We start from the raw sequence: 26661 nt of genomic DNA, 5'->3' as shown, positions 1-26661 counted from the left end.
ATGAAACTAGCACGTAATATTTACATTGAACAGGATGACATTTTAGCCTACTGGAAAACAGAACTTCAACTCTGTAGTGCCAGTAAGTGAATATTGTTAGAAAAAAAATTACATTATATTCGTTGATTCAAAGATTTTTTTTTTAACAAGTCCAAGACAAAATGCAGCTAAAGGGATATGTCATAAGGATGATTGATGATGGAGGTGGGGCCCTGACCAACATATATAAGGAAATGTTTGGGATCTTTTCAGTTTGAACGGCAGTTTTTAACATAATTTCTAGGTAACTAAAAAATTTTAAACTTCGTATACTGGTAGAATGTGTTTATAAAACATCTTTTTCTCTTGGCTTTATTGAGAAAATTCTATAGTTTGTAAGATATTTGTTGTTTATTTTTCTTCAATTTCTGCGATTTCAACCAATCACTGACGTCTATTGAGGTAAAAAATATTCTGTGCCATATGAATATGTCCCTCGTTTAAGAAACAGATTGGATTTATTTACATTTGTGAAGGAAAAAAAGATTCCCTTCTCCCCACCCCTAACTAACCCTAACCCTAAAATAGATTGAAATGCAATAGATCGATACTAGGGTCATAATTATGGGTGACAATTTCATATGACACTGCTAGAAAAAACTGCCGTTCAAACCGAAAAGATCCAAAGGTTGTTGATAGGGTTGACCAACTGTACTTTTCAGTCCCATTTTTTTAGTTGGATCACTGCAATATGCAGCAACATCTGCTTCTTGGACAAAGCAAAATGGCCACCAGTCAGAAACATTCAGCATCTTACATTCGGTTCACCAATCATTTGTCTTATGTATGTATGACTCTAGTACAACAATGATTGAAATTATGGGAATAAGAATTTTAAATTTGGATGAGCCAGCATTAATTTTTTTGTTTTTAGATTTCCCTGGCCAACATTATCCAACAAATGTCTGTTCATTATCTTCATAGTCCTGGAGGTCTGTTTGTATGTTTATAATAATATGGCTGTGTTGTAAAATTTGTTGAAGATGGAGGAAAATTTTGAAACTTGAAGACATAAATATTGTTCTTGTTAATAATGTCTTCTCTCTCTCGTTCATGTGCAGTATCTTAAATTACTTTCTCATACTCCTGCACAGATTTTTAAAGTATATTTTAAATATCCTTTTTACTACCATTGTTTATAATTTAGCTTTACATAATAATTTACATGAATAATTGGAGATATTTGTTACTCTTTATATGCTTTTACTGCCTTGGTCTTATTCATTATTCCTGTTTTTATCCCACAAATTTTTTTTTTCCTTTTCATGCCTAAGTTTGTCGCATCACCTCAAATTATACATATGCATATTTTGCGGTTACAGCTGATCAATTATTTCTGTCCGTACAAATACAGTTGGTATCTTCAAAAATCTTATTAATATCCCTGGTAATCTATTAAACGTGTCAGCTTTGGCAGTTTCAAAACATAAATGTTACTCTCCACAAAAAAGGTTTCTATTACTACAGCGTACTCTTCTGCAGGAATTTACAAACTGCAAGTTAGACATGGTTACATTATTTTCCAGAGTAACAATTATATATTTTTTTTTATCTTTTATCTTTTATTTGTTTCAGTCATTTGACTGCGACCATGCTGGAGCATTGCCTTTAGTCTAGAACTTATTCTTTGTAAACTTAGTACTTATTCTATCAGGTCTCTCTTGCCGAACCGCTAAGTTACAGGGATGTAAACACACCAGCATCGGTTGTCAAACGATGTTGTGGGGACATATGACAGGCTTCTTTCAGTTTCCGTCTACCAAATCCACTCACAAGGCTTTGGTTGGGCCGAGGCTATAGTAGAAGACACTTGCCCAAGGTGCTATGCAGTGGGACTGAACCCGGACCCATGTGGTTGGTAAGCAAGCTACGTACCACACGGCCACAAAAAAAAAAAACAATATTTTCGTGTTATTAAAACTTCACCAGAAGCAATTAATTTTTCTAAGTATTAAGTCTTATTTACCTTTCCCAGTAACTTAATAAAGATTGGCCTTTGCAAGTAATTTCAATGCAGTATGTGTTGTACTAGTGCATGTTGAGCTCCAAACTGGAATAATAAACACTAGCTTTTTGGAATGCTACAGCATCAACAGTATACCAAGTAGTTTCATTGATTGATATATTGATTTTCTTCATGTTTCTTTTGTCCACACCAAACAATACCACCTACCTGATTCTATTGCTGTATGAAGGTCACATTAACACAGTAGATTTTTCTCGTGTTTCTACATCAACTCTATAAAAAGCTTTAAATCTAACTTTTTATTATTATTATTATTATTATTTTTTTTTTTTTTGGTAACGTACATTAAGAATCAAACTGACTATTTAAAGAATCTCACACGTTACTCAATCAAGAATTTATTTGTGAGATTTTTCAAACTCCTAAAAGGAGAAGAATGAGTTTATAACAAAGGCTTTAGTAATATGCAGCCAAACAAACCTTCAAATTACCTTCAGCATTGTCAATCGTGAGCCATCTTTTAGGAACTTAACTCAGATCCTACCATCTTAAACATTTAGGGAGCTATTTAGATCATTCCTTTGATTTTAATACAGCATTTTTATTCAGGCATTTTTACTGGAATTATATCACTGCGGGAAATATGAATCCTAACCTGTGTATTTTACATTATTCATTTAAGTTAATGTTCAGTATATCTGCACCCCAAAGGTTGTCATATTACTTTCTGAAGCTAAAATAGTGTTCAATTGATAATCACTTATTCTCAAGATCTATTTAGATAAATGGAAGAAATGTTATTTTCCTAGCTTTTAGCTTTACTACTTTAATACTAAAAACATGGCTATTAATTTTTTAGATTTTCTGAAGTAAGCCTGCTTCTTTTATCTCTGATAGGAGAGAACATGTTTATGAAACAGTTTAATAAAACCTTCCTTATAATATTTTTTTTCCATTAAGAAGTTCTTTTATTGGTCTAGTAATACATTTTTTCCATTAAGAAGGCTGTTTTTTTTTTATATTGGCCTTAAGTTTCAACATTTTTTGAATCATTATATAGATTTCTTTCTTTGGCTTGCTCTCTGCCTCAGCTTTTCCCATCTTGTACATAATGCAGTTCACTGTTTCTCATTATACTCCCTTCATAGAGAAAGGCAAATATTTTCATATTTCACTTGGACTGTCAGAAATTGTGAATTACAAAACTATTCATAATTCATCAACACTTTGAAAATATCATAGAGTCAATATAAGCTTCCACTCTGATGTTTATCTGGAAATAGGTTTCCATTATTGTTCAGAACCACTAATGTTATTGCAGAGAACATATTGTTCTCTTTACACACTTTTTAAAAAATTAAGGCTTCAGACTTTTCTATATAACAAATTGTATTCACAAATTCTATTCTGAATATAGAAAACTTTGATTAGCACTTATAAAGTATGTGGATTTACTAACTTCATACTGAATGCATTAATATATTGTTGAATCTTAGAACACTTACTTTTTCTCTCTTTTTTATCTTTATTTATTTTTTTGACTAGTTAATTTTATAGTATTTGTAAAGCAATATGAGTTTCTGACAACATCATTTTTGGTTCTGTCCCACTGCAAGGCACCTTAAGCAAATCATCATCATCTTCATCGTTTAACGTCTGCTTTCCATGCTAGCATGGGTCAGACGAATGACTGAGGGCTGGCAAACCAGATGCCTGCACCAGGCTTCAATCTTGATCTGGCAGAGTTTCTACAGCTGGATGCCCTTCCTAACGCCAAGAAAAGTAACAATTACAACCAATATTTAACTGCACTTAAAATGATAAAATGATAAAAGCCTTGTAAGAGGATTTGATGGATGGAAACTGAAAGAAGACCAACATGTGTATGCATATACGTGTTTGTGTCACCTTGTGTTGACAATAAAAGATAGTTATAAATGGGTGTTACTTTCTTACAAGCAGTACCATTTATTTCCAATCTTCCATGAAAACATGTCCGGCCATGTCCCTGCCACTCGTCCTCACCTGCTTGGAAGCAGATAAGGACTAGTGACAGAGAGAGTATCAAACTGTAGTAAATCTACCTAAACAAAATCTGTTTGACCCATGCAAGCAGAGAAAAGTAGACATTAAAATAAAACATAAACAATAGATCACGGGTACGGAAGCCAACTGGCTTCCGTACCCGTGGCACGTAAAAGGGCACCATTCGAGCATGATCGTTAGTGCCGGTGGCACATGTAAAAAGAGTCGAGCGAGGTCATTGCCAGTACCGCCAGACCGGCCCCCATGCAGGTGGTACGTAAAAAGCACCCACTACACTCTCGGAGTGGTTGGCATTAGGAAGGGCATCCAGCTGTAGAAACTCTGCCAGATCAAGACTGGAGTCTGGTGCAGCCATCTGGTTGCCAGCCCTCAGTCAAAATCGTCCAACCCATGATAGCATGGAAAACAGATGTTAAATGATGATGATGATGATAAACAATATTGAAATGTCGTCAATTTTCATCTGGTATACTTATTTATATTAAGTGATTTCATATTATTTTCGAAATTATTTCTTGATAGGTGCTTAACATTTCAGTCGTATTAATATAATCAATGATCTATGTTTGAAATATAATTACTGATAATGACTTGTAGAATAAGACATTTTGCTTTGAATGATGTTTTTCAAGATTTCCATCAATACTTCTACATAAGAGCTTTAATTTGTGGCCCACTGTTTGTAATATTAAAAGAAATATTTTATTCTTCTATAATAAAATTACTTAGGTTATCATGCACGTTTGATAAGTAAAGAAAAAATATTTTTCATCCCAATTAGGATAATGATAGCAATATAGTGGGAGTGTTCAAAATGTGATGATGAAATGCATGATGTGTATTTTGCTAAATATTCATGTTTTGGAATATATACTAAACACAATCCCTGATTATATATATATATATATATATATATATATATATATATATGATGAAAGCGCCGTCTCGACTGGCTTCTGTGCCGGTGGCACATAAAAAGCACCATCTGAACGTGGCCGATGCTAGCGCCACCTTGGCTGGCTTCCGTGCCGGTGGCATGTTAAAAGCACCAACCGATCGTGGCCGATGCCAGACTCCCCTGGCACCTGTGCCGGTGGCACATAGAAAGCACCCACTACACTCGCAGAGTGGTTGGCGTTAGGAAGGGCATCCAGCTGTAGAAACACTGCCAAATCAGACTGGAGCCTGGTGCAGCCTCCTGGCTTCCCAGACCCCGATCGAACCGTCCAACCCATGCTAGCATGGAAAACGGAAGCTAAATGATGATGATGATGGTGATTTCATATTATTTTCGAAATTATTTCTTGATAGGTGCTTAACATTTCAGTCGTATTAATATAATCGTTGATCTATGTTTGAAATATAATTACTGATAATGACTTGTAGAATAAGACATTTTGCTTTGGATGATGTTTTTCAAGATTTCAGTCAATACTTCTACTTAAGAGCTTTAATTTGTGGTCCACTGTTTGTGATATTAAAAGAAAGATTTTATTCTTCTATAATAAAATTACTTAAGTTATCATGTATGTTTGATAAAAAAAGAAAAAATATTTTTCATCCCAATGAGGGTAATGATAGTGGGAGTGTTCAAAATATGATGATGAAATACATGATGTATATTTTGCTAAATATTCGATGAAATCAAACCAAATGGTGATATTTTGATATTATTTAATATGTTCATATCAGGTTTGCATCAAATATAATAGGAAATGCATCCATTACATAAAGCTTCCTCAGTTAAAGCATTTTAAAGGAAGACTTATGTAATGGAATGCATTTCCTATTATATATATATATATAACAAGCCCAAAACATATGTATTAAATGATTTTAAGATATCATTATTACATTTAATACAACCCAGTTGACAGTACAAACTAACTGGGCTTGACTCCATTTATGCTGACACTCCAACAATGATTTGGAATAGTTTACTAGATCTGGTACTGTACACCACTTCTTAGCATAACACAATATATATATATATATATATATATATATATATATATATATATATAATTAGAGGATATGCTAACCTTGTGAAGGGATGGTTGCATCCAAGGAAATACTGGTTCAATACCTAGTATTTTGAGGGAATGAAATTCCCTTAAAACAATAGGTATATATAAAGGATATAGTTTATAACCATTTAAAAGAAGAAAAGAAAAGAATATGGTGATAAAGACGTTAGTAATTGTTTATTATTAACAAATTGGTCATCTTTGCTTCTTACAGCTGTTTCAATAAATACTCAATAATTTAATTACAAATTTGTACATTAAATTTACATTTATGTCACATGAGTATAATTTCATCAGAGACAAAAAGATGTACCTTTCGATGTTATATGCAGACATTGCTGCAATGAACTGATAAGCCCACCTATAACATACAAAGTTACATCGTTTTGCCTCTGGTGAAATTATACTCATGTCACATAAATGTAAATTTAATGCACAAATTTGTTATTAAATTATCGAGAATTAATTGAAACAGCTGTCAGAAGCAAAGATGACCAATTTGTTAATAATAAACAATTATTAACTTCCTTATTTCCATCTTCTTTTCTTTTCTTCTTGATGATGATGATGATGTGAAATTTATTGATTTTATTAAATTAATTATATTTCACCCTTTATCTGTATTGAATACTTTTACTCCCCTACAATAAAACTGCGAAACTTCGTTTGGGCAGTGCTGTTTTTGTGACTCACATGGTGAGATTTTGGAGGGAGATACGAATTCGCTTGTCTATATAAATGTGGATATGCTAGTGGACTTTTATATCTTTCAATGTCGCTTGATCGAATATATAAAAGGTAAGTTTTTCCTAGCATTTCTAGATTTATGGAAAATATTATGTTGATAAGGAAATGAACTTTACGATTCTAATCCAGAAACGATCGTCCATAATTAATCCAGTAGACTGTGTGGTTTCGTTGTTTTCCTTTCTTCTTTTACCATATATGAGTTACAAATACTGTTGTTTGTGCAGACTTATTTTTGTAGTAATAGTAATAGTAGCCCTTTGACTGCTATTTCTAATATTTTCGGTATGTGGTTTAAGCAACTTGTTGCAAAAAACCCTTATTATTATAAATATATATATACATAGTGAGTTAGGTACAAAAAATTCAGGGTGAATACTTGATAACTGTAAGCATCTGTATATGCCAGCTAGTGGTGTAGGTGATAGGATATATTTATCAAAAGAAAAACAGGATGCAAAGGATTTTGCAGTACATATGTTTCTGGCTTTATTGAACAATTTATATCAATGCATAATTGATGTAATATGTATGTCAACAGCCTTCTTCAGCTGCGTACAATTACCACACCAAAGACATATATTATAGCAGGTTTGAGAAAAAGTTTGGGAAAAAAACGAGTTTCATTGGGAAGGTAAATCCTCATAATCGTATATGGCATAGTGAGACACCAAAACAAAACGTCCATACAGTTTTTTCACTCGATAAAGAATCATTCTTTATCGAGTGAAAAAACAGTATATACGACTATGAGGATTTACCTTTCCAATGAAACTCGTTTTTTTCCCAAACTTTTTCTCAAACCTGCTATAATGTAATATATGTCTTTGGTGTGGTAATTGTACATGGCTGAAGAAGGCTGTTGACCTACATGTTATATCAATTATGCATTGATATAAATTGTTCAATAAAGCCAGAAACATATCTACCGCAAAATCCTTTGCATCCTGTTTTTCTTTTGATAAATATAAATATATATATATATAAGAGGATAATTTTTATAACTTCGTTAAACTGAAAAGCAATTTTGTTTAACTGAAGAGCAAAAATAAAAATAGGACTGCAGTTGGAAGTGCTCAGGTGACACTGAGGCGAAAGGAAAAATAAATTGAAAGGCATAATGAGTAAAGACTCCAATTGATCAAAACAACTTTAAATCAGTCCCAAATTATCAAAAAATCGAATATAAATATATATTAAAATGATAGGGTACCCAATGGTAAAACCTAATAGTATAAAATATGCACATATATATATTAGGTGAACCATGTCACAGTCATAACCACGTCTATTATACTGTTACATAATATAAAGACTCATTATATCATATTTGGAATAACAAATAGTTATCCATGAGTCAAAGTTATCTTAGTCTAAACAGGAGGAGGAGCATTCTTATTGCTAACTTTCTACACCATAGCCAACTGCCCTGAATGAAAGCTTTGTGGCACGTAAAAAGCACCATCCGATCGTGGCCGTTGCCAGCCTTGCCTGGCCTCCGTGCTCATGGCACGTAAAGAGCACCATCCAATCGTGGCCGTTTGCCAGCCTCGTCTGGCACCTGTGCCGGCGGCACGTAAAAAGCACCCACTACATTCACGGAGTGGTTGGCGTTAGGAGGGGCATCCAGCCATAGAAACATTGCCAGATCAGACTGGGCCTGGTGCAGCCTTCTGGCTTCCCAGACCCCAGTTGAACCATCTAACACATGGAAAGCGGATGCTAAACGATGATGATGATGATGATTTAACTGAGCACTGCTCCATGAATATGTTTACCACATTTGCTTTAGCATTTTCCAACACACACTTCACACACACACACATATGTATGTGTGTTGAAACACATTCAAAGAGAGTGTGATTTGATCACCTTACCAAAGTATACTTTGTAAAGTATCGCTAAAATAATATTTTGTATGCACCTCCAAAGAAAGGGATTTTATGTTTATGTAATAAAAATTGATCTTACTACAAAACATTCCCAATATAGACCTTTTAAAAAAATTCATAAGATATGGTTAAAAATGGGTTTTTATACTGTTGCTGAAAGATTTTTATCTAGCTGATCTACAGAGGACATTTTAGTATTTCTATATATACGAAATACATTTTAACATATTTTTCCAGATTATCTTTTCTTTATGATCAACTTAAAGTATGTATGCTCCATAAAATTACATTAGGAAAAAATCTTATTTGAAAGAATGTTTTCGAGATATATTTTTAAGAAGAAATACATAACATGGTTGGGTTGTGTATTTAACTGGCTTGGTATGTTACTAGCAAGATAGTGGAACTATTAAGCTGTTGTAGATTGAAATGGAAAAGGAATTTGTGATACTGTGGAAGATCTTTAAAGCAGATGCAGTATTAGTTTATGACAGGAGTTCAAGCAGTTAACTATGGATTAATAACTTGCTTAATGAAATAGCAAAAATCCAGATTCATTAACATTTAATCTAAGACTATTGATAATTAGATTGATACTTGAAATCTTTACATCTTTCAGTTCTTCATTTGATGTTTAAAAGTTGTTTTGTTTCTTTGCATTTTTTTCTCCCCATTTTGCATTATGGGATGAAGCCATAAGCTCTTTTGTTCGTTATTATGATTGTTAGAGTTTAGTGCTAATTGTAGTATCTAAAAGAAGCCTAATTGCAATCAATGATCTTAAATTTTAGCTACACTTCACTACAACTCAGTATAAATAAAGAAATATTAAAAAAAAATTCAAATTTCAGCTATCAACTCTTACTAAATTTGTTTTTTTTTTTTTGGTTTCTTTGTTCTGAATTCCATTATTTAACCTTTATAACACACTATATTTCTTTTAAATAAAATGCTTAATTCACAATCTAAAACCCTTGGAAAAGCTAAAAGAAAATTTAAAACTTGGAACTAAAAGTATTATGAGAGCATAGCAAACGTTAGATTTTATATTCTAGCCATTCAAATGTGGCCTTGTTTTCAAGGTAAAAATGTATTGTACCTTGCATTATATAGTGCTTTGTAAGCGATATTATCTGTAAATATACATGAAATGTAGTTTATTCCTGACAGGTTGACAGAAAGCATTTACTGCAACTGCTCTTAATGCTCTCTCTTAACTGATAGAAGCTTCAAGTTATCTTCATAGACAAGTCACTAAATCAATATACCTATAAAAGTAATAGAGAGTTTTTTTCCCCCTCAAAACTATTTCATCTTGGTTTTGAAGAGGGGAACATGAGAGATCATGTCTTTAATATCTAGAAAGCCTGTAATATAAAAATAGTGGAAACCTCTTGTACATTCAGTTCATTTCAAGCTTTTTCCCCATAATGTATATCATTTATATAGTTTATTGCAATGTTATCGATATCATTATCATCATTCATTATTACATTCATTTATGATTATCAGCTTCTGTATTAATTTTTCTTTGATTTTTATCCATTGCCATAATTATATATAAAAGATAAGGAAGCAATTTTAGGTTTAATTTCTCACTGAACTGAGGAGAATTCTTCACAAGTAGATATTCATCTAGATGCCAATTAGCACATATTCAAATATAAATTTTAAAGATTCCTAGCGCAACGGGATAAGTATAATGCATTTAGTATTCAATTTTGAATTACAAAATAGATTTCTTGTCGATGATATTAGCCAATGAAGATCTCCAATAATGGTCTGTTCAATCTATCACTTGAAGAATTGACAGGTTTCTGATGGATTTCCATAGTAACTAAGACAGACATTACCCAATGATGACCTTCAGTGATGTTCAATAGCTTGAAGGAACCAATGTTTTATATGAAAGTAGGTGGCTTTATGGTTGAAGATATATGTATTTTCTTATAGAGTTTGATTTAAATTTTGTTTGCAATTCTGTACTGGTTGTGGATAATGCAGTGCATCAAATAAGATTTCCTGGAAATTGAAGTGCTTCAAATAAGATTTCTTTCAATGCTATTGGATGTATATTTGTCTTTGTGGTTCCTTTCTCTGCACTAGTTTCTCTATGTACGTAATCATAGACTGGCATCCACTTGGTGAACTGCACTACTCAACCATAATCCTATCGTCAATCCTACTATGGATACAGTGAAATATATGAAAGTACATTTGTGTATATGTGTATATATTTTGTTTACTGTCAGACTATATATACATATGTGTGTATGTGTTGCTGTTCTGTTTACTTCTCTCAGTAAGAAATATATCTTAAGATATATTTTATTATCAATTGTTCCAGTTTTACATTTTTATCTATGATATTTTTATTCTGAGTAAATAAAAATTATTGATCCTATCCTGGACAAATATTTACATATCATTCACAAGCTGAAGTCTATCAAGGTCACTGGTGAAAAAAAAAATTATTGATTTGAAATCTGAAATATATTTTTCTTTTTCCTATTAATATTGTTATTCTAAACGTTGGAAAGATTTTATATTTTTTGAAACCTACTTACAAACTTTCCTAACAATCATGGGGATTAAATTAATAACTTAAGTAAACCTTAAATAGTCTCTTCTTATTCATATTTGAGGTCTGATTTAATGTTAGAAATTCACTTGGTCAATATATTTCATTTAACCATCAAAATGAACTTTTATACAATTTTCAAATATCTTATTTCAATCTAAGATTATGATAATATTTTGTTTTCATTAAATATTATTTTTATAAATGTACATTAGTGTCAAATTCTAGACACGTGTTGAGCTTTGTTTCCTAACAGAATATTGTCCACTTAAATTTCAGATATTTGCTGACTTGCGAAGAAATAAAATTCATATCATCATTGGAGATTTCTTTGACTATGCAGCTCGCTTAGTTATGTGTGAAGCATATCGACAGGTATTTGTTAAATTTTTGAATTTATTTCAAAATATTCCTTAGGTATATATCATCTCAATGCTATTCATAGATCACATTGTTACGTGTTTACAGAAGCTCTTTTTTATTTAATCATTTGATGAATATATTTATTTAAAACTTAACTAACAACATTTATGAGCTTGACATCAAAGTGCAGTTGACAAAGTTTAAGTATAAACAAACAAGAAGAAAATATAAAATTCTGTTCTCTATGAATTTAATAAATTAGCTTTTCATTTTTTATATCAAATAAATCCTAGAAAAGGTTGGTGATAAATTTAGAAACAATCTCTAATTTAAAGATAATAATCTTCTGTTGCTATTTAGACAGCAATAAATTCAGTTATATGCAGAACTTTCGTGGAATGTAATAAATTGAATTTGGATAATCTGTTTCAGCTATTTGCGTTCTTCTTCTGAGAACCATTGTTTCTTGAGATGAGTTTGTAGGCATTTTATTGTGAGTAGCTTATATAATAAAGTACACGAATGACTATAGGTTTGTGATAAAATTTTAATTAAAATTATCGATATTCTACATTTTGTGACTATGGTTAGTCCCTTTTGTTCTAATATTTAACATATTCTTCCCAATAACTAGACAATTTAACTCAAAAGCAGTGAAGCTCCTTTGTTCTTTGACCCTGTGAACAATGCTTTGAATGTTATATTTGCATTAATCAGCATTTTAACTTATGCATCTCATAAATATTCCTTTTTGTCAAAGGTATCGATGTATATACATTTTGAGTTTGTTTAAAAATGTCATCTTTACAATATTTTGTATAGACTGCATTGTGTATATAATCCATTTTTTGGTATCATGTCACTTAGATTAGTAATGCCATGCTGGCATTTTTCGTTTGCTATTGCATGTGTTACATCCATTCTAATTTCACAAAACTACTTCACACAATATGTTAGTCTAGAAATATCTCTACATTGCCTGTTAAAAGAATAAACTAACTAATAATTTTCAATTCTTGTAATCAAACGATAACATAATTGTTCTTCTAAGATGAAAAAGTTTTCTTTTTGTGCTTGTTGGTACCATTATCTAACCTAGGTTGCTGAATATGGATTAGAATTTAAAATACAAGTGAATTGTTGAGAGGACTGGGGCTTGAATCCTCCTCATCATCATCATCGTTTAACGTCCTCTTTCCATGCTAGCATGGGTTGGACGATTTGACTGAGGGCTGGCAAACCAGATGGCTGCACCAGGCACCAATCTTGATCTGGCAGCTGGATGCTCTTCCTAATGCCAACCACTCCAAGAGTGTAGTGGGTGCTTTTACATGCCACCGGCACGAGGGCCAGTCAGGCGGTACTGGCAATGGCCACACTGAAATGTAGCTTTTTATGTGCCAACTGCACAGGAGCAAATCCAGCGGCACTGGGAACAACCTCGTTCAAATGTTTTTTCACGTGCCAGTAAGGTGACACTGGTAACGATCATTCTCGAATGGTGCTTTTTACATGCCATTAGCACAGAAGCCAGTTAGCTGCTCTGGCAACGATCATGCTCGGATGGTGCTCTTGAATGTATTACTCAATTTATTCATAAGACAATATTGATAGCATAGAAACATAAGGCTTATGAAAGTGTATACTGGCATGCAAAGTAATTTCTAAGGCGGAAATAGGATTTTTAAAAATGCTAATAAGGATTTTTTTAAAGCTCCAATTTGAGGCTGTAAGTATGAGATAAAAGAGATGAAATAAAGCATATATAATGATGCATTGTAAATGTATCCCAGTCTATACTGATACATAGGGACAAATGTTGAAATGGTGTACTCTTTTACTCTTTTACTTGTCTCAGTCATTTGACTGTGACCAAGCTGGGGCACCGCCTTTAGTCGAGCAAATCAACCCCAAGACTTATTCTTTGTAAGCCTATTACTTATTCTATCGGTCTCTTTTGCCGATCCACTAAGTTACGGGGACGTAAACACACCAGCATCGGTTGTCAAGCGATGTTGGGGGGACAAATACAGACAACACAAACATATACACACATACACATATATATATATATACATATATACAACAGGCTTCTTTCAGTTTCCATCTACCAAATCCACTCACAAAGCTTTGGTCAGCATGAGGCTATAGTAGAAGACACTTGTCCAAGGTGTCACACAGTGGGATGAACCCGGAACCATGTGGTTCGTAAGCAAGCTACTTACCACACAGCCACTCCTACTAAAATTGGTACAATTGTATTCAGTTCATACATAAAAAGAAATCTTGTTTATTAATTTATCTGTTTGTTGCTTTTATTTCTTACTATGTAGATGTGAAGCCCAGTTCTTATGAAATCATCTGTTACTTTTCAGAGGATGACATCATACGAAGGCTACGCTTGGTTTCTACCAGCTTGGCTTTCTGAAGACTGGTGGGATGTCGACTACTACAATAGTCCACCAGGACGGGATGACACTCGGCCACAGGAAGCAGTGCCTTGCTCAACAGAAGAAATGGAAGAAGCCGTGGAAGGTTATTTCATTTTGTCCAAGAGCTTTTATAATGATAATGGAAAGAAAAGCGTTGCAGGAGATATTACTGTGAATAAATTTAGATCAATATATGCTGTCAAAGCTGGAAAAGCAGTAAGCAACAATCTTTTTTCACTTTTTAATTCTTAATTTGAAAATTACACAACCTATTTTATAAATGCTGTTTACATTTTAGTCTCTTTTCTTTGTTACTTTTTAAGCTGTCATGATGAATACTTAATGTGAATAGATCATAGATTACAGCTAATACAATGTCTTAAAATTTAGGAATCAGCTTATTTTTATTGATTATTTCTAGTTGTTAACTTTTTGTTTTTTATTATTGATTAGAAAACAAATTAACTGCGAATAGAATTCTCATTTTCTCAATGTGTGTGCGTGTGTAGCCTTGGTAGTATAAGTGAGGAAACTAAGTAAGAACAAGACAATTATAGTTGATGTTCTACCTATGCTGTATTGATAATTGAAGACAAAGAAAGCTGGATTGATCATTTTGCTATTAGGGAAACATTTGAAGTATGTTGATGATGAATAATGAGACATCATCTGGGTCCACTTTATAATATATTATTAATTTACATAGTAGGGTGCTCTACGTTCTCAATGGAAATATTTTATTTTTAGAATGTAATTATAGTTGATACTACGTGTTCTCTTCTTACCTAAATTACACTAGAAAATAATTAGGTAAACAAAACGAAATTCTAACAAACAATCTTAGGGGTTAACCTTACTGAATGTGGATCAGGTTTTGGCATACATATCACAGTTCATTGTTATTTATATTTGTTTTGAAATCTCTCTTTTATTCCACTTCTCCCTAAGCGCCTTATTCACCTCCTTTATTCTTTCATACTTGCTTTTTCTTGCTGTCATTCAAAATATTCTGTAAACTAATTAAATATTTAAAAAGAAAATTCACAATTTCATCTGTTTACAATAATTACAGTTCTGTTTATAATATTTAAAAGAAAACCTAAGGATTGATGCTGTAGCTTTTCTCTGTGTTATTAGGATACTACAGTTTTATCTCACAAAGGGAAATCTCAGCTGCAATCATTGATTAAACTTATCAATATTTCAAAGACTAATGCTCTACTTTTGGTACTACATTGTTGCATTGTGTGATTTTTCATAAAAGCCCTATTACTTCTCAGATTGAATTATATCAGTGCTTTTTTTTTCCCCTCTATGTTGAATCTAAATTTAATTAGTAAACTACAAACCTCTTTCTTTTGAATAAAGCAAGACTTTGTTTCAAAGCTTAAGAAAACAGAAAACTATAAGTTGTATGTGTGTGTATATGCATGTGTGTGTGTGTTTCCATACATGCCTGTGTATGTGGATGGGAGTTTTCATGTAGAAGTGAAATGACTGCGATGGCATTATATTGGGTAACCAGATCACCAATTTTAAGTTCATATCCACTTCAAGTATTGTGCCTCTTGGCAGTTATTTATTATACATGATCAGATAACGGGTTCCTTATTTTCCCTAGATATTCTGGAAATATTTCCTGTGATGGTATAACATTATTATCCATTTTAGATATTATCTCATTTATTTAATATTACTGAAAGCAAAATTAAACATTGGGTTTATTAAATCCTACAGTTCACAGAAACTTTTATGATTATCCAATTACGTACCTACATTGCCACTTAAAATCTTACTTGAAGTTTGACTAAAACTAAACCTCCAGTTATAACATTTAGACTTCATATAAATTCATTTTCTTCAAAGCTCTAATTCCTCAAAATCCTAGTTCAACTTTCACGTTTCTCTCAAATTCTAAACACTTAATATTTTATTATTAATTATAGTTTTAAACATTTGCTTTATGTTAGTTAATATTTTTACTAGCAAAAATCCCTTTCCTTTAACACCAATCATTTTTGCCTTCCACTATGACACGACTACACATACATACAAAGAACACACTTATATTTATGCATTGTATATCATAATGCCTGTATTAATGTTTCACCAAATTCATCGACATCAATTTATGTTCCTCATGACAAGTTATGTTCTGCACATTATTACGATAGTTAAAACATTATTTGATTTTTATTATGTTTCTGTTTTAGTTTAAGTTCACTTTTAACTCTTTGTAGTCTTTGAGTATAAATTTCAAAACAGTTGTTAGTTAATTGTTCTTATATATATATATATATATATATATATATATATATAAATGTGTGTGTGTAGCACATACATATAAATGTATATACACACACATATTCAGTATTTTCAATGAAAAACGTAGATTATTTAAGGAACATTTCATGTTAAGCACTTTAATTTTATCTTTCACCTGTTTCAGTCATTAGATTGTGGCCATGCTGGGGCACTGCCTTGAAGAATTTTAGCTGAATAAATTGACCCTAGGACTTATTTTTTAAAGCCTGGAATTTTTTTATCAGTATCCATGCTAGCATGGAAAGTGGACGTTAAACGATGATGATGATGATCTTTTGCTGAACCACTAAGTTACAGAGACATAAACACATCAATAATAGTTGTCAAGCAGTGGTGAGGCACAAACACGGGCACAAAAACACAAACACACACACATATGAGGGACTTCTTTTAGTTTCCATCTGCCAAATCCACTCAAGGCTTTGGTCAACACAAAGCTATAGTAGAAGACACTTGCCCAAGGTGTCACAGTGGGACTGAACCTGGACAATGTGGTTGGGAAGCAAATTTACCACACAACCACACCTGCACCTATGATTAAACAGATTTTACAGCCTTAATTTATAGTCAATATCTTGTAATTTTCTAATAGTTAACCATATTATTATTGTATCTATATTCTCAAATCATTACTCTATAGGTGCAAGAGTGGCTGTGTGGTAAGTTGCTTGCTTACCAACCACATGGTTCTGGGTTCAGTCCCACTGCATGACACCTTGGGCTGGTGTCTTCTACTATAGCCGCCTTGGGCCAACCAAAGCCTTGTGAATGGATTTGGTAGACGGAAACTGAAAGAAGCCTGTCGTATATATATATGTGTGTGTGTGTTTGTATGTATGTATGTATGTATGTATGTATGCATATGTGTGTATGTGTCTGTTTGTCCCTCAACATTGCTTGACAGCCGATGCTGGCGTATTTATGTCCCCGTAACTTAGTGGTTCAGCAAAAGAAACCGGTAGAATAAATACTAGGCTTACAAAGAATAAGTCCTGAGGTCGATTCCTTCAACTAAAGGCGGTGCTCCAGCATGGCCACAGTCAAATGACTGAAACGAGTAAAAGAGTATTCCTACAACCTCTAGCACTCCTTATACTTCAGCTTTCTTTTATAATATCCTATACCGTGTCTTATTTAGCTGGCCACTTATAATCCGAATGATTTAAACCCACACTAAGACAATATTCAACTAAAACATTATAACATACAGAAAATATAATCTTATGGGTATCTGAATAATTACATGTCAGTTATGTTCGTTACTGTTACATCTGTAGCTATGTTCACAAACTAAAATCTCAACATTGATAATTATATGTTTTGCTGATTATCGTTATGTGCAACTGACTACTTTGTGGTAATATTAGTAATTATAATAGTGTTGACTATTAATATACTGAATTCTTTTTTTTAACAACTATAATATTTCTCTGGCGGACACAAAATAACAAATTTGTAAGAAAGTATAGTCAATTAGTATTTTACAACATATTTTAACAACTCCAAGCATGTTGAAAACAAGTCAGACTTTGAGGAGATTTATAGCTAGAACATAGAAATATAAAACAATCAACTGAAATTATATGCTCTGGTGTTCTAGTGTTTCTCTCACCATTCTACTCACACACACGTGCACACATACACAGATATGTGTGTGTGTGTAATGTATATAGACACAGACAAAGCTATGTGGTAAGAATCTTCCTTCCCAAGCACATGGTTGTGGGTTCAGTTCCACTGTGTGGAATCTTGAGTAAGTGTCTGTAATTGTAGCCTCAGTCCAACCAAAGCCTTATGAGTGGATTTCATAGATGGAAACTGAGAGAAGCCCATCGTATATATATGTGTGTGTGTGTGTGTGTGTGTGTTTTTGTGTGTGCTTGTCCCACTAACACTACGTGTTGACAATGTGTTGATGTGTTTATGTCACAAAAATTTAGCAGTTTGACAAAAGAGGTTGATAGAATAAAATACCTGGCTGAAAAAATATAAGTGAGTACTTGGGTTGAATCATTTGACTAAAAAATTCTTCAAGGTGGTGTTCCAGCTTGGCCACAGTCTAATGACAGAAACAAGTAAAATATAGAAGAAAGATAAAAGGTATATTAAGTAGTAGGGATTTAAATGACCCTGATATATCTAGCTAATAAGGTATGTAAGAAGTACGCTTAAATGATTATAATCAATGATAACCATTGTCTAGTGATATTAAGCATCCTGTAAATCAATGTATATAACAACAAAATTGTATGTATTATATGGTGTTTAATATAGCAAAGGAAGAAAAATGGACTGCTAATATTTTTGCTGCACATTTCCATATTCATAAATGGATATTACATAACTTTAAATGTTTTCATAACCACACCATTTCATCAGGCAACATTGAGTTTTACTACCCAAGGCTAAGCATTTTTGAGGAAGGGGTATGGTTCATTAAATCAATCCTGCCATACAACTGGTTGTATTTTATTGCTCACAAAAGGTGAAGATGCAACACAGACTTCTGCAGGATATCATCATGGGTCATAAAAAGGACAATAACTGAGTGTTGTAAATTATTTAGTCTAGTATCGATTCTGCTACTTCTACACCCCTTTAATTAAGCAGTTTTTCTGTTAACCTGTTCATTACGATGTATTTCTCAAAATACATTGACTTTCATTGTCATCATCCTCATCATCGTTTAACATCTGTTTTCCATGCTAGCATGGGTTGGAAGGTTTGACTGGGGTCTGGCAAGCCAGGAGGCTGCACCATGCTCCAGTCTGATCTGGCAGTGTTTCTACAGCTGGATTCCCTTCCTAACGCCAACCACTCCGTGAGTGTAGTGGGTGCTTTATACGTGCCACTGGCACAGGTGCCAGGGGAGGCTGGCAACGGCCACAATCGGTTGATGCTTTTTACATGCCACTAATTAATTCTGTGGATGATGAAAACTTTAGTAAAATTACTTTGTCACTGGGAAACTGGTGGTCAGAAACTTCCAAGTGAGTTTATAGTTTAGATTGTTTTAGAGGAGGTTGAGTGGTCTTGCAAAGGATACAAAGCAAATTTTTCATAGACCTGAACTTAAATAAACCAGATGGCTCTTGAACCTTAGTGTCAGAATAATAAAATGTTATTTATTGTTTATCATAAGCTGCAGGCATGGTCTTGTGGTAAGAAGTTTGCTTCCCAACCACATAGTTTCTGGTTCAGTCCCACTGCACCTTAGGCAAGTGTCTTCTACTATAGCCTCAGGCCAGTGTCTTCTACTATAGCCTCAGGCCGACCAAAGTCTTGTGAGTGGATTTGGTAGATGGAAACTGAAAGAAGCCTGTCATATATATATTTGTGTGTGTTTGTCCCACTACCATCATTTGACAACTGATGCTGGTGTGAACTAAGTGGTTCAGCAAAAGAGATTGATAGAATAATTTACTAGGCTTACAAAGATTAAACCCTGGGGTCAATTTGTTCAACTAAAGGTGGTGCTCCAGCATGGCCACAGTCAAATGACTGGAACAAATACAAGAATAAAAGAATAGTTTTATATCTGATGTCACATATGTTTCTCTTTTGATGAGATGTAATTGAAATGGAGTGACTAGTACCATAAATATACCTACTGTCTTTCAATGTTCTTTCTAAGGCCAAGCTTCTCTAAACCTTCGTTCCATTTTACCTGAACTCACTAACAATTGAACTCTTTGGAATAATACCATTCGCTCTGGAAATTGTTTCCATAGCCATTTATTTATTCATATATTTGTTTTACTTCTATTTATGATCGTTAAAAAAAAGCCATCAAAACAAACGTAATTTGGCTTGCAGTTTTGAAGTTGTAAATGTCAGCAATATGGTGGTTGACATATTTTCTTTAATATGGCAGAACAAAAATAGCTAAAAATGTAAATTGTAACATTATAGGTTATTTAAATTTCAGATAACTATTGTAAACATATAATAATTATTGTAATATCATCAACTTGTTTCTTATGTCATATGCTATGCCTTATTTATTGATTTCAATGGTTTTTTTCATTAAATTGCCTCCGAGAAATTTGATCATTCTCATCTAATAGCTTGCAAGTAAGAAATATATTATAACAAAATTACAAAGAGATTTCGTGGAATATTCCTTTCACTTTATAATTTCTTTTTTAATATTTTTTACTCATATATATATTCTTTTGCTTCATACATTTTTAAGTTTCCTTCAGCATTTTGTAATTTTTTGCTGAAAGTTTTTTTTAAAGTAGTTTTCTGACAGCCGGAATCTGCTTAGACAGCGGCAAACCTTAACTGCAGTTTCTCATAAATATAGATGGTTGTACTAGGGAATCGCTATCTTGTTTCAGTCATTGAACTGTGACCATGCTGGAGCACCATCTTACACAGTTTTGTCAAACAAATCAACCCCACAATGCTTATGTGTGTTATTTATTCTTTTTGCTTCTTTTGCTGAACCACTAAGTCCTAGGAATAGAATGAACCAACATGAGTTAGCAAGTGATGGTACAGGTCAAACAGACACCCCACACCCACTCTCTCTCTTACACACACACACCTTTTATCTTTTACTTATTTCAGTTAGACTGTGGCCATGCTGGAGCGCTACTGCAAAGAATTTCCAGTTGACAAAGAGACACCCACACCCACTCATTATTTCTTTCTCTCACTCTCTCTTACACACACACATCTTTTATCTTTTACTTGTTTTAGTTAGACTGTGGCCATGCTGGGGCACCACTGCAAAGAATTTCTAGTTGAGCAAATGAACTCCAGTACTTAATTTTTAAAAGCTTGGTATTTATTCTATCAGTTTATTTTGCCAAACTGCTAAGTTACAAGGACATAAACACATCAGCACTCATCAAGCAATGTATGTGTATATGAAAGATGTGTGTGTGTTATAGAGAGATCGAGTGAGTGCCATTTACACATACATGGCAATACACACCTTCGCTCACTCACTCACTCACTCTCTCTCTCTCTCATGCACAGACACACACACACACGTCCATTTCATATACATGTACATACATCTTTCACTTCAAAGCAAATGTTGCAGTTTCACTTTCTCTTCTCATTCAATTTTTGCTCTCTTCACAGCATAAAGGAATTAAAATTTTTTACGGAAATTAATAAATACATTCGAAAACTGAGTTGTCAATTTTGGCATGTTGAATATTAAAAGATTCAGTAATCTTTCGGCTAACAACTAAACTTTATTTTCATTCATATATTTGCATAACAAAAATTTAACATGATAATCTTTCTACAATTCAACTATCCTAAACAACATTTTATACCATGATGACAATGATGTCACATTTTCTATATGAGTGTGTACCTTAAAGGACAACCATGTCTCTATATGTTATGAGGAAATACAGTCGCTCACTTTATCTCTCAAATGCACACATATACATACAAAAAGATGTATGCATATGTATTTATGTACATATATATGAAAGATAATATGTGTGTGTGTGTGTGAGAGAGAGAGAGAGAGAGAGAGAGAGAGAGAGTACCACTTACACATACATGCAAAAAAATACATACATGACAACATACACCTTCACTCACTCTCTCACACACACACGCACAGATGCACACATCCATTTCTTATACACATACATTTTTCACTTTCTGCTCTCTTCAAAGCACAAAGAAATTACAGAAATTAACGAACAATCATTATGATCTCATATGATGAAGTTAATAACTTGCTTGCTTTAAATGAAAGGATGCCATAAAATAACTTCCTTTGGCATACACAAACACACACACTCTCTCTTTCTCTAGCTAAAACATCTGTATGAATTATGTTATTTCTTACTATGTGCAAGCACAAAATTACAGCTCATGTCCAACTGAAATCCCCTTTCTCTATTCTGTAATTCCTGTTTGTGATGAGTGTATTTAAAAACCTGATCTTTGATATAAATTTAAAAGGAGGTTCTCCTAGAAATCCTGTCCTTTACCTGTTGTTTCTAGCATGTTTGAGGTGACGTTTGTGCCCCCCGCCATCACTGATTTTTTTTTTTTTCCTAAATTTGTTCTGATTCCTATGTTTTCAATATAGAAGATTAGGATTTCACCCCTAAAACATGTTCTCAATTTTTTCCCTCCCCATCCCAATTTCATTTTTTTTTACTTTTTACGAATTTTATGGAGAAAAGACAGAGTACAAATTTTTAAGAATATTCTTCTTTCTTTTTTCTTAAAAAACACTAAAGTCTCCTTCCCAAACATTCACCCATCACCTCACCACTTTCAAAAAGCTACAAACTCCTACTGTTTCACTTTTAACTTTTCGGAAAGCAGGGAAGTTTCTTCAGAAATAATGTCATTTACCTGTTGTTTCTAGCATGTCAGGTTTTCTGGTGGTGCTCTAATATTTTTTACATCTGCTATTATTTCAGTACTATTCTACACATGTATGAAACATCAGACGAAAGTGAATCAATGAGTGTTTTTAGCTTTTTGAAAGCAGGTAGATGATGGGTGGGTGTGGTGGGGGAAAGGGATTGAGTGTTTCTTGAAGAAAAATTAAACTTTAAAAAAAATATTTCTCCCAGATTCGTGATCTCTGTATTTTTCTACATGGATGAAAAAAAAAATATGTAAAAAGTTACAAATTAAGAAACTGTAGTGTGGATGGGGGGAAACTAAAATTTTGAAAATGTGATTACCGCGCAAAATCATGTTAACCCTCTTTTATACGATGAAACAATACATAGTTTGTGATCCTTCTTAAGAACAGAAAGCATTTTCATGCAAATTGTACCTTCTCCCTTCACTTTTAAATAAACAATAACTTCCATTATGCCAGTAATCTACATATCAGCTGTGCTGATTCTGCCCATAAGAAAAGATCAAATACTACAATACAGCTGTATTACACGGCATTGATTGGCCCAGGATTATAGCAGAAGGCACTTGTCCAAGGTGTCGCATACTGGGCTTGAACCTGAAACCATACAGTTGTGAAGTGAGCTTCATAACTACACTGCCATATCTGCACCTACAGAATTACAAATTAAATGGTACACATACCAGAAACAAAGACATGTGTTCTTCAGACTTGTAACACCCGGGTAACGCTGGGATGCATTGCTAGTGTGTGTGTGTGTGTGTATATATATATATATATATATCATCATTTAGCATCCGTTTTCTATGAAGGCATGGATTGGACATATATATTATTTATTTAATAACAGTTTGATTTGGGTTCCTGCAACTCAAAGTTTTACAGGCTCATTGGACAAGCCTGTAACACAAAGTTGCATGAACTCAAATCAAGCTTTTATTAAATAATACATGTAGATTCTACCGAATGTGTGGAGTACTACTTTTTTTCTTTGTCCACCCACTTGCGGATTTATACAAACACACACACACACATTAGGCTTTCACATAATTTCTATCCACCAAATTCACTCAAGGAACTGGTTGGCTCAAGGGACTATCATAGAAGACAGTTGCCAAAGGTTCCACAGAGTGGAACTGAACCCAAAGCCATGTGTTTACAACACAAGCTTCTTCAACACATAGCAATGCCCATACCTAGTAATATAATATTAATTTTAATCTTGGTGTAAATAATCCTTAATATGGAGTTTGGGGGCAGATTTTTTTAAAGTAAAACACAGAAGATTTTTTTTGAGTCTGTACAGTATTTGTATCAGTTATTGGAGTTAGACAAATGCCAATGTAATTTTTGTCTTGCCAATAAATAACAGGAACACCAGATAAAGATCTTCACTCGACTATCTTCAGTGATATCACTTGATTTAAATATTCATGCTTTCACTTCATTCTACTGCAAATAAAATAAGTTTGAATAGGATGACTGACATCAGGATATACATATATTCATATAAAATTTATTTAAAGAATTCTATATATATTAGGCGCAGGAGTGGCTGTGTGGTAAGTAGCTTGCTAACCAACCACATGGTTCCAGGTTCAGTCCCACTGCGTGGCATCTTGGGCAAGTGTCTTCTGCTATAGCCCCGGGCCGACCAATGCCTTGTGAGTGGATTTGGTAGACGGAAACTGAAAGAAGCCTGTCGTATATGTGTATATATATGTGGATGTGTATATGTTTGTGTGTCTGTGTTTGTCCCCCTAGCATTGCTTGACAACCGATGCTGGTGTGTTTACGTCCCCGTCACTTAGCAGTTCGGCAAATGAGACCGATAGAATAAGTACTAGGCTTACAAAGAATAAGTCCCGGGGTCGATTTGCTCAACTAAAAGCGGTGCTCCAGCATGGCCGCAGTCAAATGACTGAAACAAGTAAAAGAGTATATTAAAGAATACTTCCAATTATCTCAGTATTACGTCGTTAAGTCTTTCAGATTTTTTATCCAAGAATATTAAATATATTCAAATAACACAAGCATATTTCTTCTATTAATAGATGCATATTGCTTGTATATTATCATAATGTCTAGCAGTGGTTTCAATATTAATTTTATAAAATTCTACAAATGTTTAACTTTTGTTGTAACTATCCTTTATTATTCTAAACAGGCAACAGAACTCCTCCAGTTCCATATTCTGATTTTATATACCTTTCGGTTTATTTATTTCACATCGCCAAACATACAGAACATTTCTTGTCTGTTGTTGCAGCCATTGTGGACAGTTAAATTACTTACCAAACTTTCAGTTCTCTATTTCTTAATTGCATCATAAGAGAATATTTTCTGATAATAAAGTTTTCAAATACCACCGGTGTGTTCTATACTGAACTGACTGACTCTGAAGAATAAGTCCACCTTTATATATTTAAGGCTTCTGATTATATTAGAAACAGCATTAAATCTTTTGTTTGCATTGTAAGCATAACCTTTTTTTTATATTCTTTTTCTCACTGTAGTCATTTACAATTCTTGATTTTGTTGTTTTATGGTGTTCCATAGTTTATAAGGATTAGTCTTCTAAGTGTGTTTCAAGTTGAAATTACGAGGATAACTTTGGAGTCTTTCGATGGTACTTCTAGATTTGTATAGTTTATCAATTGAAGATATTAGCTTTGCTCAAATAAATCATTATAAAACCAAAGAAACTTTATTACTTCTGTCCAAAATTGACAGCAAGTAATAATAACTTTTGCTAAGCAACTCGGAAATTTGTAGGAAAAAATCTAAGAAACACAAAGATATTTTGATACTCAAAGATATATTGGGATTTTATGAATCCATAATTTATATCCAGAGTTATATGACTGCACAACTTCTGTAATCATAAAAATATTTAGTTAGCTTAATATTTCATTCTTTTTTTCCGACATCCACAAATCAATGAATTTGGAGAAGAGAACAGTCAATAACAGGAAGGCATCTTTTTATAACACATTTCTTCTTTCTCTGGAACATTGACCTGGAACTTTGACCTAGAATCTTTTCTATTCAGATGGAATAGAATATTTTCAACAGACAATCTGTAATTCAGTAATATTCAGAGAGACATATTCACACAAGCTTAACATCGTATAACTTTGTTGCAGATAAAATAAACAATAAGATTTGCAACAAATACATTGGCAATCATTTCACAAAATGAAATAGGAAAAAAAAAAAAAAATCAATTTATTCACAATAATATAAAAACTGCTAACCTCTAAGAAGAACTGTAAGCTAAACTACTTTTCAAAATGTTGATTTTTCAAAATTAGATATTATTCGGTAGCAAACATTTCATTGTAGTTGAAAGTCAGATCCACTAACTTAAAATGTTAAACAAGTTCAAAGTTCGTCCATCTTTTCATCTGGATATTTGTATGATATCCACAATTTCTGTGTCTGTGTGTGCATTGCTGTTATTTTATAGCTCCAGGCCATCTGTAATTGAACAGTCTTGTAGCAAATAAATGGAACAACTAGGCACAACCTGACAATTTGTTGTTTGAGTCATACCAAGACTTCACCTAAAAGAGAACATAATGCGCACTCCAGCTTGCAATAATGACCCATGGGACACAATGTGATAATCTGGACATGTGAACTCTTTACTCTTTTACTTGTTTCAGTCATTTGACTGTGGCCATGCTGGAGCACCGCCTTTAGTTGAGCAAATCAACCCCAGGACTTATTCTTTGTAAGCCTAGTACTTATTCTATCGGTCTCTTTTGCCGAACCGCTAGATTACGGGGACGCAAACACACTAGCATTGGTTGTCAAGCGATGTTGGGGGGACAAACACAGACACACACATACACACACATATATACGACAGGCTTC

At 33.2% G+C, this 26661-nt stretch overlaps 1 protein-coding gene across 3 annotated transcripts in view; it reads left to right on the top strand.

Moving 5' to 3' along the window:
* Window positions 1-26661, top strand: part of LOC115209184 — a 662850-nt gene that overhangs the window by 531520 nt on the left and 104669 nt on the right. For all 3 annotated transcript variants that reach the window (XM_036500873.1, XM_036500871.1, XM_029777425.2), the window contains 2 exons: window positions 11578-11673; window positions 14037-14309. In XM_036500873.1, the coding sequence (XP_036356766.1) occupies window positions 11578-11673; window positions 14037-14309 (369 nt within the window). The remainder of the gene's footprint in view (window positions 1-11577; window positions 11674-14036; window positions 14310-26661) is intronic.

This window comes from Octopus sinensis, linkage group LG3 (genome assembly GCF_006345805.1).
Source record: "Octopus sinensis linkage group LG3, ASM634580v1, whole genome shotgun sequence".
NCBI classification, from domain to species: Eukaryota; Metazoa; Mollusca; class Cephalopoda; order Octopoda; family Octopodidae; genus Octopus; species Octopus sinensis.
This window is presented reverse-complemented; position numbering and strand designations above follow the sequence as displayed.